General features: G+C 45.0%; 1 protein-coding gene and 1 long non-coding RNA gene across 8 annotated transcripts in view; one reads left to right on the top strand and one right to left on the bottom strand.

Moving 5' to 3' along the window:
• CCSER2 (coiled-coil serine rich protein 2) overlaps positions 1-16,155 on the top strand; it is a 144,573-nt gene that overhangs the window by 109,122 nt on the left and 19,296 nt on the right. For all 7 annotated transcript variants that reach the window (XM_019555804.1, XM_019555803.1, XM_019555805.1 and 4 more), the window contains one exon: positions 1,374-1,472. In XM_019555804.1, coding sequence (XP_019411349.1) covers positions 1,374-1,472 — 99 coding nt within the window. The remainder of the gene's footprint in view (positions 1-1,373; positions 1,473-16,155) is intronic.
• On the bottom strand, positions 359-11,136 carry LOC109324038. The gene is made up of 3 exons (XR_002104835.1): positions 10,945-11,136; positions 10,148-10,152; positions 359-370 (listed from the first exon to the last, which is right to left on the bottom strand). It is a non-coding gene; the product is annotated as an uncharacterized LOC109324038 (long non-coding RNA).

Genomic DNA, 16,155 nt, shown 5'->3' with positions numbered 1-16,155 from the left:
GGGGAGTGGAGCACAGGACTTACCACACAGGGGAACTGCTGAGGTAGATGTAAAAGACGGCTAGAGTGGTAGAGGGGCCTTTTTTTGTGGAAGCTTAATCCAGAAGCCCCTCAGGCCTCCAGTGAGGCACTCGGCAGCAGGCAGGAACGCAAGCACAAGAGTAGATACAATGAGGCAGCCCCAAAAGCTCTGAGAACAAGCCAGCAGCTAGCAGTAGCCAGAGGCAGGAAGGGGTCTGGCCATCTTCTCCCAGAAGCTCTTATCTATTTGTAACACTCATACTGCGGGCCCTAAGGCCCTCCCAGAAGCTCCTGAGGGCAAGTAGCCCTGACCTGCTTTCTAGGGCAGCTTTTTTACAGCTGGAGCCAGCCTTCAGCTCCCCCAGCTCCAGATCTGGGAGGAGCTGGGTAGGGTCAGATTGTCCCAAGTGGCACAATTTGCTCCACACCAAAGTGCATGTTCAGGCACGTGTGCCTGTGCACAAATCTCCAGCACACATTTGTGCAGCTGCTATATGAGCTGCTGCAAAGGCACATGCCTGCATGTGGGGACATACCCCCTGAGTGCATTTAATTTTGGAGGATTTTCTCTTTGAAGGGAAGGAAGAAACAATTGAAAAGCAAGTGGTTTGAGGACTGAGATTGTAAGATATGTATGATAGATGAGTTATATCATTTGGTTTGGCTGTCTAGCATTTAAAGATAAACATTTTCTGCATAAATGTTTACTTACAAATACTGAAACCGGGCTGGCCATGTATGTAGCAAATAAGCAAACTAAGTGGTAGGATTCTTCATCCTTGCCATTCTAAAATCATAGAATGCCAGATAATGGTGTACCAGAATAAATTCTATCTTGCTTTTTAGTATTTTGCTGTAATCATTGGTCGTTTTATTTTTGGTTTTGTTTTGTTTTGTTTAAGTATACTCCATAGACTTTCAAAGAAATTATATTTGCTTGCTGGGTTGTTTATCTACTTGTTATACCAGCTGACTCATCCTTGGTGTGTAGAACCAAACTGGATTTAAGGAGATGCTGTTATGTTCTTGATTTTTTTCCCTTCAAATATAAATTGAAGATGATTGTTTCCTAGAAAATTAAGTGATTAAAAAAATGGAACATCTTTTATTTATAAGGCTACTTTTGCAAAAAGAATTGGTCACAGTGCAGGGCTTAAGCAGCACTGCCAAAGTATTGAACAGCTTTTAAATTTGCTGTGTAACAGCTGAATGTTGGCTGTGGCTTTACTTACTGAAATGCAGTAAAAAATTGTTATATTAATTACATATTTTTAAAGTCTTCTCTCCCCCCTTCTCTTCTTCCTTCTCCCCCTTCTCTCCCCCCTCTCCTCCCTGTCTTCTGGTGGGCTTAAGACTACTAGATGCAACTGCCACGAAGATGGCCAAAAACCTAAAGCGGCAACATGCACATTGGCTGACAAATTCACACAAACTTCCTGGAGAAAAAGTTCTGTGAGTAAAACTTACCATTTTTTGTAAGTAAGATTTTTTTCAATGTTTCATTCTTTGATTCCATCCTTCTTCCTTTCACTCTTCCTCCTCCCCTTTTTAACACTTGTGGGGTTTTTTGTAGATATTTTTTTAAGATTTTCATCCTGTCCAAAACATTTTTGCCTTTCTATATCATTGTAATTCTGCAGCATATGCATGGTAGCCTTCTACAGGTTTGTTCTCTTTATTTGAACCTTATTTTGGAGCACATGTTTACTAATAAATAACGAAGCAGAGGCAAATCATTTTGGGAGGGAAAAATCAGTCTTCTAATTTTAATCACAGTTCAAATTACATCATGCTCAAACTGTCTCTCTTATCACTCATTAAAACATTTTGTTTCAATGGGACACTATAAACCTAAATTTTTTGTTTGTTTTGGTACAGTTTCGCTGTAGGAATTTTCATTGTGTCTGTTTTCTTATGAAAAGAGGTAATGTAGTATAAAACTACTAATCCAGTAAAAAAATAAACTGGCCCTGTCTTCACTTGTTTCCTTGGACATTGTAGCACTAGTCTCTTTGAAACACTTATGGGATAGAATTTAATTCATCTGAGAGAGCATCTTTTCCATTTGATATTATGGGGTACCTGGGTGGGGAGGCGGGGACTGGGACTTGGGAGCTACTCTAAAAAGCTGCAACATCGTGTGTATTCAGTGCCCCACATTTCAAAATGGCTGTGGGGGCGCTTTAACTGAAGCTCACTCAATGAGCTTTAGTTTAAAGCACCTTTGCAGCCATTTTAAATCGCAGGATGTTGAATACATGAGACGGTGCAGCATGCTGGAGCGTTCTAATTGGAACACTCATTCAGACTTGATTAATTGAGTCTGTTCTGACGCATTCTAATCGGAATGCGCTAGAGCATGTGCATAGGCACCCATATTGATCACCGCCTTTCCCAGTTGTATTACATTTTTGCAGCATCTATAGCAAAGACCTTGAATACTTGTTTTTCCTACCATCATAAATGCAATAGCAGCTGTGTTGCAGTGCACTCAGGTGCCATGTGCCTGAGAGCGGAGACTGCTCTGGGGAGACCCCTAGTGGCAGAAAGGGGGAGGCTCAGCTGCCAGTCACCAGGGCTGCACAGGTGCTGGTTGCTGGGGCAACTGGTAAAACCAGCTGACAGGAAGGGGCAGGGCTTATCCCTTCTTAAGCCCAGGTAGGAGGCCAGGAGGGCAGTCCCTCTCCAGCAGCCGTGGGAGTAGGGACTCAGCTCGGACAGACAGAGGGGAGGACTCTGGCAGCGAGAGCATTCCCCGGTCGCTGCTGGGGTTGGGGAATCCTCCTTCCCGGTCCCTCACTCTCTAGTAGGGAGTAGATTTTGTTTGACCGGGCGGTCTAGTTTTTATGTTGTAGCCCAGGCGCTTCATGTTTTATGTTTACTGTTTTGACTGGAGGACCGAGTGAGGCTGTTAGGGTTTGGAGGAGGCCTCATAGGGATTCCCCAGTAGCTTGGGGGTTCCTGGCACCTGAGAGGGCACAGCATTTGCGGGGGTGCAGTGGCCCTAAACCCAGAGTGAGGGGGGGCAGCGAGGAGCCCCAGGAGTAAAGAGGAGGGCCAAAACACAACAGGGCCCAGGTAACCACGTCAACTCCATCTGCGAGGCTTGGGCTGCGGTGTAGGAGAGGAAAAGGAGCCGCAGGTAGCAGTCCCTGTCACCAGGGCACAGAAAATGGGTAGCCTCCTGCTGTTTACGACCATCTTCTAATCAAGTAAGATCAAGGCGTGGCAGGAGAGTAGGCAAGCAGTTGGGCCATTACAGGAGGGCGGAGCCACCCCGAAAAGGCTCCGGTATTGATATTCCTGTCACAATGGTGCATTGGCCGGGAAATTTTTACACGGCAGTATGCACCATAAGGCATTGGTTTACCTGAGTAAAGAAGAGAGCCCTTGGGCCCATACAGAAAAAGGAACAACCTGTGGACCAGTTACATCGAAAGATGCAAGGGCTGCTGGACCAAGCTGTGCAACAACAGACCCAGTTGGCCGCCGTGATCAAGAACACCCAGCTCTGACCGACGGGGCAGGTAGGACTGTGAGGCTACAGAGCCCGAATCGACCCCGGGGCGAGAAAGGTGTCACCCCCATTGCTGACAGAAGTAATAATAGAGGGGAAAACGTAGCGGCGATGCTGGACTCGGGCTCAATGCAGACCGTGATGTGGAGTGATGTGCTACTAGCATGGGAGAAGGGAAGAGCGGATCGTACGAGGGTGCAGTGTTGGTGCGGGGACCCCCTCGACTTTGACAGAGTGAGGGTCGACCTACAGGTAGGCAACAAGACCCACTGGATGTTAGTGGGGGTCGCAGAACACCTACCCTACCCAGTAGTATTGGGCGGCGACTGGCCTGAGCTGCTGGAAGAGATAGCTGGTGTGAGGGGTGCAGAGACCGTGGAGGGTTTTGTGGGGGAAACCAAACAGCCCCCCTCTGAAGAGGAAGCGGAACAAAGGATCAATGTCGCCCGTTTGGGGGAAGATGAACACTTTCAGCTTGAGCAAAGCCAAGAGACCGACTTTCGGGGCCCTACAGGAACACCTAGCCCGAAGAGACAACGAAGTGCTGAGGCCAGAACTGATGAGGACTACTCCGAGTTTCGAAGTAAGAAACGGCCTCCCCTACCGGATTGAGCAAAAGAAGTCAGAAGGAGGGGAGGTCGCACAGCTGCTGGTCCTGTGGCGGTATCGACGGGCCTTATTGAAGGTGGCTCATGAGCGGGTGGGCAGCTGGGCCGGGACAAATCAGAAGCACGCATTCAGGCAGGGTTCTGTTAGCCAGGTTTAGTGAGGGAAGTCGCAATTTACTGCGCTTCATGTCCCATATGCCAAAAGGTCAACCCAAGACTGCCCCCAAAGGCCCTTTTAATCCCAATGCCGCTGGTAGAGGTTCCTTTTGAGAGGGTGGCAGTGGACATCGTCGGGCCACTGCCCCAGAGCAACACTGGAAATCAGTACATCTTAGTTCTGCTGGAATATGCAACATGTTACCCAGAAGCTGTGCCCCAAAGGTGGCAAATGAACTTCTGAAGATATTTTCCCGTGTAGGACTCCCTGGAGAATTACTGACTGACCGGGGAACAAACTTTACATCGCGTGTATTCAAGGAAGTCAGTAAAGCACTGGGGATTAAACACCTGAAGACAGCAGTGTATCATCCCCAAACAGATGGGCTGGTGGAACGTTTTAACCAGACATTGAAGCAGATGCTAAAAAAGTTTTTAGTGGAGAGCCCTCAAAATTGGGACAAAATGATACCCCCATTGTTGTTTGCAGTAAGGGAAGCACCCTGGGCATCCACTGGGTTTTCACCCTTCAAATTATTGTACGGTCGGCAACCCTGGGGGATCTTGGACCTTATTAAAGAAGATTGGGAGGAACAGCAAAGTAAAGACCAGAACGTCGTCCAATATGTAATCCAACTATGAGAACGCCTTGAAACAGCTCGGAGCGTGGTTTTAGGGAATCTCAGAGAAGCCCAGCGACGACAAGTAAGACACTACAACCAAGGCGCATGGGAAAGGAAGTTTGATGTGGGGGACTGGGTGTTGGTTCTATTGCCTGACAGTGAAAACAAGTTACTTGCTCAGTGGCAGGGACCCTATGAAATCACACGCCGAGTGGGACCGGTGGACTATGACGTATACCAGCCAGACAAGAAAAAAAAGAAACAGGTACACCACGTCAATATGTTAAAAAAAAAAAATGGGAAGACCGGGAGTGTATGTACTTAGCTCCTCACCCTGAGGAATTGGAGTTAGGACCCACATTGACTGAGGAAAGCGGACCAGGTGACGTAGAACTGGCCCCACGGTTGTCAGAAAAACAGAGGAGGCAGGCAGCTGAGCTGGTCAAAGACTTCGGAGATGTGTTCTGGGGAAGCCCGGGGTGTGGTGCACTGTCTAAAAACTCCCCCAGGCCAGGTGATACAGGAGAATTGGAGGCGGATTCCCCAGCGGCTCCAAGGCCAGATAAAAGCAGAGATTGCAATGATGTTAGAGAATGGCGTCATATGCGAATCGCACGGTGACTGGTGGAGCCCCATCGTGGCAATGCTGAAGCCTGATGGGAAAATCCGCCTCTGCATCGATTATCGAAAAGTAAATGCCGTAGCCAAGTTTGATGCCTATCTGATGCCCAGGGTGGATGAATTAGTAGAAAACATCAGGCAAGCTCATTACATTTCAACCTTAGACCTGACAAAGTGGTACTGGCGGGTCCCCGTGATATCTGAAGACCAGGAAAAGATGGCTTTCGCCATCCTGTGGGGGGTCTTTCAATTCCGACGCATGCCGTTTGGGCTGCTTGGAGCTGCGGCTACATTTCAACGATTAATGGATAAGGTACTAGCTCCCCACGGGGATTACACCGCGGCATACATTGATGAAATTATTATATATACAGAAAGCTGGGATGAACACCTCGCCACGTTGAGAGCAGTGGTGCAAGATCTGAGGGCTGGGCTGACAGCAAACCCAAAGAAGTGTACAATAGGAAAAGAGGAAACACAATACCTAGGGTTCCTAATAGGGAGTGGGAAGGTGAAACTGCTGTTGAGCAAAGTGGAGGCATTGCGGAGGTCTCAGGCCCCCCGTACTAAAAGGCAAGTAAGAGCTTTCCTGGGATTAGCCGGTTACTGTAGGCTGTTTGTACGTTGCTTCGCGGATCTGGTTGTACCGTTGACAGAGATGATAAAAGCAGGGGCTCCAACCAAAGTAAAATGGACGCCAGAGGCAGGAAAGGCCTTTCAAGCAGTAAAGGATGCGCTGTGCCTACAACCACTTTTATACACACCAGACTTTGCAAAGCCTTTCCTGGTGCAGACTGATGCATCGAACGTGGCCATCGGTGCAGTGTTGGTTCAGAGAGGAGGAGAGGATGAGCACCCCATAGCCTATATAAGTAGGAAGTTACACCTGCCAGAACGGAGTTATGCCACAGTAGAGAAAGAATGTCTGGCAATTATAAATGGGCTATTGAAACACTTTGATATTATTAGTTAGGACGGAGATTCATGTTGATAACCGATCATGTGCCCCTGCGCTGGTTGCAGAGTATGAAGATAGACAATGCAAGGCTCATGAGATGGTCCCCTAGTCTTCGGCCATACTGTTTTAAGGTGGAACACCGGCCTGGAACCTAGAATGTAAACGCTGATTTTCTATTGATACAGTATGAAGAGAGGGAGGGGTCAGGAGAAATGGAAGGATCCTCAACCAGAGAGAGAAGAAGAAGGCGTATAGTTGGAGGCCCTAACTGCCCTGCTAAGAGGCAGGGTGAACCCCATATGGAGATCTGCCAAGTGGGGCCAACCGATTGGGCGATGGCGAAGGATAGCGAGGCGGCAGGGAGACGAACCCCAGGACCATCCTACAACCGAAAAAGGCACCCTACCAAGGTTGGCTAGTGTGGGGGGACTACCTGTGGTGGGTAACTCCTGACAAATCCCACATGGTGCCCCTTGGGTAAAAGGCGAGTAGGAGGAGCCTAAAAACCTCTGCCCTCTTGTACCTAGATGCTCAGGTGCCAGAGGAGACGGCTGGGGAAGGACAGAGCACCCACTGAAAGGGAAGACTCGGCTCAGTGGGTCAGGAGCAAAAAGGGGGGGAGGTGTGTCGCAGTGCACTCAGGTGCCATGCACCTGAGAGCGGAGACTGCTCTGGGGAGACCCCTAGTGGCAGAAAGGGGGAAGCTCAGCTGCCAGTCACCAGGGCTGCACAGGTGCTGGTTGCCGGGGCAACTGGTAAAACCAGCTGACAGGAAGGGGCAGGGCTTATCCCTTCTTAAGCCCAGGTGGGAGGCCAGGAGGGCAGTCCCTCTCCAGCAGCCGTGGGAGTAGGGACTCAGCTCGGACAGACAGAGGGGAGGACTCTGGCAGTGAGAGCATCCCCAGGTCGCTGCTGGGGTTGGGGAGCCCTCCTTCCCCCACCCCCCTGCTCCCTCACTCTCTAGTAGGGAGTAGATTTTGTTTTACTGGGCGATCTAGTTTTTATGTTGTAGCCCAAGGGCTTATGTTTTATGTTTACTGTTTTGACCAGAGGACCGAGTGAGGCTGTTAGGGGTTGGAGGAGGCCTCATAGGGACTCCCCAGTAGCGTGGGGGTTCCTGGCGCCTGAGAGGGCACAGCATTTGCGGGGTGCAGTGGCCCTAACCCCAGAGTGAGGGGGGGGAACGAGGAGCCCTGGGAGTAAAGAGGAGGGCCAGAACATAACAGGGCCCAGGTCAAACCACGTCAACTCCATCTGCAAGGCTTGGGCTGCGGTGTAGGAGAAGAAAAGGAGCCACAGGTAGCGCCCCCTGTCACCAGGGCGTGGTGGTCAAATGGGCAGCCTCCTGCTGATTACAACCATCTTCTAATCAAGTAAGATCAAGGCGTGGCAGGCAAGTAGGCAGACGGTTGGCCCATTGCAGGAGGGCAGAGCCACCCCGGAAAGGCTCCGATATTGATACTCCTGTCACTAGCTGCCAAAGTGAAAGTTTTAATTGGTGCCTAGAATTATAGTATCTGTAGATTTATTTAAAGCCATGTCCTTTGGGCTCCTGATTCTATGGCAGCAAGCCTGGAAACCTTAGCATGACTACCTGCTCTGGAGTCAAGGATCCTGGAAATACAGGATCTCCAGCCCTGAGGCAGTACACCACACATCCAGGCAGTTTTCTTTGTACCTCCTGCCTTGTACTTGGTGAAAGGTTCACTGAACTCTAGATATTTCAAATATGATCTTTTAGTCTCAGTGATGCAGCATTCTCTGGTGAAACTTTTTTTTTATGATCAGCTCTAGATACCACTCCAAAATTAGGGTTTTTTTAATGCCCTAAACTGATGACCTAACTATTACATTCTCCTTTGCTGATATTTTTGAAATTTGCTTGACTTAAGCACATTGGAATGTCTGAAGAGTTATGAAAGTTGGCCTATGTTCTGTATACATCATTTATATGCATCATCCCCTACAACTACACTTAGTCAAATACAGTGTCTGAGTTAAACAAGATAAAGGATGTAACTGTGGCTGCTTAAAATGTTGTAACTTTTTTTTAGGTAGTGGAATTGTATGACCTAAGACCACAGTGCAAATCACATTTTTTCCACCTTAAAAGTATTCAAGTACTTTGCTATAGTTGCTCCAAGAATATAATGCAGCTGGGCAAGGTAGTGATCAATATGGGTGCCTATATAAGTGCTCTAGCGCATTCCTATTAGAATGCGTCAGAACAGACTTGATTAATTGAATCTGATGGAGTGTTCCAATTAGAACGCTTTTGTTTTATGACTCAAAATTCAAGTCCCCAATGATGTTGGGGTTTGGGAGATTTCAGTAGACCTAGCAAGCTCAGGAGTAAAACATAGTTTGCTTTTTCTTCATGTTTCTCCTTGAACAAGTGGAATACAGATAAATGAATACAAAAAATATGCTATGTTAATCACTTTTGCACTATTTTTTCCCAATTTCATATTGTTTTATTGACCCCTCATTAGGTAGCTCAGCTCAAGATAACTGTTCTCAGTCTATTTCCTTCTATCCTCATATTGTTACTCAAGATGTAAGTGACTGGATAACAGCAGTTCTGATGTTTAATTTTATTGCATCGTAATAGTTAGCTTTAAAAGCTAAACTGTCACTGTAGTAACTTATATTCAAAGATATATATGCCAAACTTTTCTAATTTTAGTAAAAGCAATTTTATAGTTTTTCTGTTGCATGATTATACTCTTTTATGGCTTAGTAGAAATAAATTATAGAAAAAGTGTTGGCATAAAATAATTTCTAGTTTGGAATCAAATGACAAAATCAAGTACAGTAGGAAGGCAAAGGTCATATCTTCTTGGGACAGGAATACATAAAGAAATAGCATGAGAGGTCCAAATACAATATCCGTTTGCCTGAAAGCAAGATAGTATTTTTAAACACTTGTTTTATTAATTTTAAGAATCCTAAATGCATGATGTTTTTGTAAGGAATCAAATTCAATATTGCTATAAATTGTGAGGCAATGTATTTAATATTTAGTTTGTTTGAAAGAGGTTTTAACAATGCTTTGTAAACCAAAGAAGTCATTTTCTTTAATATCAAATATTTAAATCGCCATTTAAAAAGTATTAAGCCAGTTTTTTCTGATTAAAAGGGAAAGTTGTTTAAGTTCAGATTTCCTTCATTCAGACCATGTTGATTTTCAGATTTACAATATCAATTTAAATCTTCTTTCAAAATTGATACTCATCTCTTTACAGTGGCTTTATTGAATAATTATCCTTTTGGGATCATAAGCTTAGTCTTTAAGGAACAGAACTTGCATAATAAACACACAGTTCCTCTAGACTGGAGTATCAAACTGGTGTTGCTCCTCACAGGGCAGATCCAGATAATAGGGTGAGTGGCATCAGGGAACTGTGGGAGTTAACGCAGCTATAGGTTGTCCTCTGCCATTGACAGGTCCCCAACAGTATACAGTACCCTGGATTTCAGCAGTGGGCCCATGTAAAGTCCATAGATTGTAAGGCTGGAAGGGACCTCGGAAGATCATCAGGTCCAGCCCCCTGCACGAAGCAGGAAAGGTAACTGGGGGTTCGGTGATCCCAGCCACATGACCATCTAGTCTCGTCTTGAAGATTTCCAGGGTAGGCGAATACACCACCTCTGGAGGGAGCTTATTCCACAGTCTGGACACCCTGACTGTGAAGACATTTTTCCTAATGTTGAGCCTGAATCTATCATCCAGGAGTTTGTGGCCATTACTCCTGCTTTTCTCCGCGGGTGCCCTGGTGAACTGTTGCTCACCAAGCCCTTGATGTACTCCCCTAGTGTAGCAGTAAGCTGCTACCAGGTCCCCTTTCAGCTTTCTTTTCCTCAGGTTGCAGTCCCAAATCCCTCAACCTTTCCTCATATGGCTTGCCTTTTAAGACTCTGATCATACAGATGGCTTTTCTTCAGACTCTCTCAAGCTTGTCCATATGCTTGTTAAAGTGTGGTGCCCAGAACTGGAGGCAGTACTCCAGCTGCTCTCTCACCAGTGCTGAGTACAGTGGAAGAATCACCTCCTTGGCTTTGCTGGAGATGCATCAATTGATGCATGTCAGAGTATTATTTGCCCTACTGGCTACAGCATTGCACTGCCGGCTCATATTCATACTGTGGTCTGTTGTTATCCCCAGGTCCTTTCATTAGTCAGTTTGGTGCCGCCAAGCCTTTAAGTGTGTTGGGGGTTGTTCATTCCAGTGTGGAGCACTTGACATTTCTCACTGTTGAATTTCATCAGGTTCTGATCCGTCGAACTTGCCAGCCTGTCTACATCTGTCTGTAACTGCACCCTATCTTCAAGGGTGACCACGTTTCCCCATAACTTGGTGTCATCCACGAACTTGGCCAGTGAGCCCCCACATGCAAATTGTTAATAAAGATGTTGAAACGTACTGGATGAATCACTGACCCCTGCGGGACACCGCTGCTCACTTCTTGCCAGGATGACACAGACCCATTCACTGCAACTCTCTGGGTCCTATCCTTCAGCAAGTTTCTTCCCCACCTGACTGTCTAGGAGTTAAGCTCACACTCCTCCAGTTTTCTCATGAAAACATCATGGGATACTAGATCAAAGGCCTTTTGGAAATCTAGGTATACAGTGTCAACCTGCTCTCTCATGTCCAGGTCGTGTTACCTGGTTATAGAAGGAGATGAGGTTGGTAAGGCAAGACCTGCCTATGACGAAGCCAGGCTGGCTGTCATTCAGAATCTTACCTTCTGCAGGCTTATTACAGATAGACTCCTTGATGAACTTTTCTAGGATTTTCCCTAAGATGGAAGTTAGGCTGATTGGCTTACAGTTACCTGGGTCCTTCCTCCTGCCTTTCTTGTGGATGTGCACACCATTGGCCCTCTTCCGGTCCTCAGGGACTTCTGCAGAGCACTACGAGTTGTGGAAGACTTTTGCCGGGGTCTCGCAATGACTTTGACCCATTCCTTCAGCACTTTCAGATGAAGAACATCTTGTCCTGCTGACTTGTATACATCTAATTTTATTAACTGGTCATACACCCATTGTACAGCAGTAGTAGGAAGGCAGTTGTTCCTACCATGCTCATGCTCTATTCTACCTGGTGTGGTTTTCCCCTTTGGTCTGGTAAAATACTGAGGCGAAGCAGTAATTCAGGAGTTCAGCTTTCTCCTGGGTTCTGGTAACCAGCTCTTCTGAACTGTTGACCAATGGCCCTAAACTCCCCTTTGTTTTCCTCATGTTTCCTATGTACCTAAAGAAGGACTTTTTGTTGTCCTTGATTTCCGTTGCTAATTTAAGTTTGGTTGCCACTTTAGCCTTTCTTATGTGTTCCCTGCAAATGTGGGCCGTCATGGAATAGTCCTCCTTGGGGCCCGCCCCGAGCTTCCATTGTTTATAAACCTCTTTCTTCTTTAAGAGGACCATGATGTCCCTGTTTAGCCAAGAGGGCTTCCCAGCCCTTCTGTTACTTTTTCTTCACATGGAAATGGATTTCCTTTGTGCTTCAAAAATCATGTCCTTAAGAAACAACCACTCTTAGTGCACACCTTTCGTCTTTGGTCCTGCAGCACTTGCCCTACTGGTGACCTTGGGCAAGTGAGTTGTGGGTGTACCAACCATAAAATAATTCTAACATTGCTATAGCCATTATACTATATTATATTTGTTTCCATTAGAAACCCTATATTTTTAGGGATTTTAAATATTTGTGCAAGTGTGTTCGTATTCAGGACCAAAACTCAAACAGATTTAGATTCCATGTTTTTAAAGCCAGATTCCTAAGGTTCTTATTTTTTGTACCTGTACCTTTTATAAATGTGGCTTGTTAAATGGAAATATTGCTGCTTATAGAATAAGGCTTTAAAAAGTAGGTAGTATGCCTAGCCACTTTCATAATTATTCCACCTAATTTTCATAAATGGTGCACTATGCTACTTGTATACTATTACACATTATGTAATCATCCATTATATAATTCTGACAAAGATTGTCTTGCATTCAAAAGTCTAAGTCTATCCCAGCTACACAGTTTATCCAATAAAAGATATCACCCAAAGAAATTCTTTCCTCTTACATATTATACTATCGTGACTATAATATTGGTGTTACACTACCATCATCTTCCCTGGCATCATGGACCATAGCTGGTTAGAAGGAACCAATGCAATCTGTACAATATCACCAATACATACAGTAACTCCATCTTCAGTGACTATTGACATAGAAGGCTATGACAACTCCATAGAGGGTCATTTTGAAAGTGTCCTTATGAATAATATACTGTATCTTAGCCATATCCATTGAGTTCAAGATTTTTCTTTAAGCTACTATTAAAAGCAAGTGAAATTCTAAAGGAAATGAATGAAGGTGACCATACTTGTTTAATCATTTAACATAAATATACAAAGTTAAAAAATAAAGATATTGAAAGCCAAGCTTTGATTTGTTGCCACAGACCTAAGTTTGACAGAAAATGTGACCTATAACATCAGATATTTTTCTTGTTATGAAATTCTTGGCATCTTATCACAAGATTGTGAAGTTACAGTGTGTAGTGTCTTGTATGTTTAGTTGAATTTTGTAACTGATGTCACAGTCCAGCTGCCAGAACTAAAACCAGAAATGCTGGCAGACTTCCAAATTTCAGTCTTCAGTATCTGGGTTGTTCCTTAATTAACTGCTTTGACCTATGAAAGTAGTTAACTCTAGAAGTACTTAACATTAGAATACTCTAGAATGTGTGCATCTCTGGCATAACTGAAGGTAGAAATAATTTAGATGTTATTTTTTGTCACTTGAGGGGGACTTGGTTCTGTGTGTTTCAGGAATTCCTGAATTGGATTGGAGAATTGGATCCTTCAAACCTTGGGAGTACCTGCCTGGCTTGACCCTGCATCCAGAGATTTGCCCCTGACAATCTCCAGGGTGTGTCTCTGGGGCTAGGGGTAGAAGTTACACATAAAACAGTTTAAATGGTTAGAAACTAATTTAAATCTGTAACAGAACAGAAGCTTGGTGCACAAAAACCAGTTTAAAAATGGCTGAAACTGGTTTAAGATAAACCTGGTTGAATGTAGTATCGGACTTAACTGATTTGAGTCAAAACAATTTATGGAACTTCTGTCCCCGACCCCTTCCTGGTTCAAGTTAAATCACAGTCCACCAGCATCCCAGCATGCTTTCCAGGCCTGGGCTTGGCTGGGCTGGGCTGTCTGCTCCAGAGAGGAGGGCTGGTCCTGCCCCTCTGCTCCTTTAGCTGGAGCAGTGAGGGCTGGCTGACAAGAGGGCTGGTGAAGGGTGGGGGCAAGCCTGGCTGGAGATGTAGCCCAGTCTGTGGGGGAGGGGGGCTTCCCTGCCCCCCAGGCAAACCCCAGCTGGGGTCTGAGTGTGGGGGTGTTAAACAACCCTTCCCCTATCCAAACTTACTGCTGCCTCAACTGCGGACTATAAATCCCAGAGGCACCTGGAAGCAGGAAGAAGTAGTGATGAGCAACCCTATAAAGTCCTGCTGCGGTAATTGTGGACTGCAAATCCCAGAGACCTCAAGAACAACAGGAAGAAGTAGTGAACACACAACCAGAGAGGCATGCTCTAGCACCCCTTAGCTGCTGGCTTGAGTCACTGGAGGCATGTGGCTGCATTTCCTGAATCAAGGGTAAACATGTATTCATTTCTGTTTCAGTTTAATCTGTGCAGCTTAGACTAACCTCCAAAGACTGAATCAGCCTCAAGCTTTTTGACCATCTGTACCTAGCCTGAGAGTGAGGAAAGTCTGCATTCCCTGCTTCCAGAGATGGAGCCCCAGCAGTCTTCAGGAAAGAAAGCCATTTCTTCCTTCTGAAGACTTGCCTTGGAGATTGCTGGAAACGTATCTCTGGGAGCGGGAAATACATCACTTTTTGTCCTACTTATTGTTCTTATGGGAGAATGTGCAATGTGCCCTTCCCCTAGTGAAGCAGATCAGCTGTGCCTGGAGTTATCCTAGGCAGAGCTGATCTGGAAGATAGGTGGGCAGAGCTAATCTGTGCCAGGAGATACCCTGGACAGAGCTTCATTTGGTGATGTCTACTTATAGCCTTACAGCAGCTTTGAAGTTTGCCAGTCAAAGTATAAAATCTCCTTACTTGTCCTTGATTTAAAAAATGACATATTTTGTATTGGCATGAACATATTTTTATATAGGCATGAAGCAAGATGGTAAGTAGAATTTTGCAAGGCATTGTCTACAATAACTTTTGTATTTGGGAGTTGAAAGCAAATTGATCTGTTGATTCTTTAAATAGAATAAGTCCCTGATGCACTTCCAGCATTTGTTTACAGGTTTCCTTTTTTCTTTTTTTTATAGTTTTGTCTTAAAAGAGAACTTATTGTCAGAAATTATTTTCAATATATTATTAGCCTCTAATTTATAACAGTTGGTAATATTAAGTCTGCTTTTAGAAATAAGTCATTTTTAATCTGGTGCTGACAAATTGCTTGACTGCTAAAATTGATGAAGTCAGCTTTAGGTGTCAATAAGTGGAAAATTTCAGTTTTTCTGAAGTTATCATCTGTGCATAGTCTCACTTCTGGGTCTGAGATGCTTTCCATGAGATTGATGAAACACTTTGGCTTTTAAGTGTTCTCTTTGCAGGTGGGGTAGGGTGACACCTTATCGGCCAACTCATTCAGAATTATATAAGCTTCCTCTTACTTGCAGTTTAGTTGCCCATCTATTGCTCCAAGTAGGTATTTCAAAAATTAATTCTGGATTCTGATTGCTGCCACCTGTTCCTTACTGAATCTGGTTGGCAAACACAACATTCTATTCCAAGTTTCTTAGCGTTTTAGTTAAACTTGTTTCAAATTCTTATACCTCTGAGGCCTTTGCACCGAGTGCATCAGCATGTCTTTGCAATACCTGGACTGATTTTTGAGTTGGCATTTTGGTCTTTATGGCATCTCTATGTAGTCTAAAAGCAACCGAGTGCACTGACATTTTGTTGCTTTTGGAAAGCACCCTTTTTGAAGCTCAGTATCTGTCATGGACAAATGCTTGCTTTTACACTCAGCATAAGTTTCAGTAGTTGGTCTGATGCTTCCCTGTATTCATCATACCCTTTATGAAGAAAAACACACAGCAGCTTCAAGTCTTATGAGGCATAACTGTTGAGAATAGCTAATCATTTTGTATGAAGTGCTTCTGCCTTTGAGACTCTTGCAACATTCATGAATGCCCAATATATGCCTGTAAATGTTACCCCAAGCACTGACAAGGTCCTTTAAACAAGACCTTGACAACTTCCTATTATTGGCATCTTTTGTTACAGTATTCTGGTGCAGCCAGTATCAATGTTTAAAAAGCTCCAGACCTTATAGCAGTAAATAAGTCCCTGGCTGCTTAGATGAGTTCTTAGATTAGATTTGAGGGCATGTGGGCCCCAGGACTCTGGCAGAAGTTAATTTTACATATAATGCACACCACATGGGAACTTTTTCCTGAGAAAGACATTAACTTAAAATCATAGAAGTGTAAGCATAGAAAGTCATTATGAGGTTCATAGATTTCATAGACATTAGGCCTGGAAGGGACCTCGGGAGACCATCGAGTCCAGCCCCCTGCCCAAAGGGCAGGAAGTCAGCTGCGGTCATAGGATCCCAGCAAGA

This window comes from Crocodylus porosus, unplaced genomic scaffold, assembly GCF_001723895.1.
Source record: "Crocodylus porosus isolate Cpor-Errol unplaced genomic scaffold, CroPor_comp1, whole genome shotgun sequence".
Taxonomy (NCBI): Eukaryota; Metazoa; Chordata; order Crocodylia; family Crocodylidae; genus Crocodylus; species Crocodylus porosus.
This window is presented reverse-complemented; position numbering and strand designations above follow the sequence as displayed.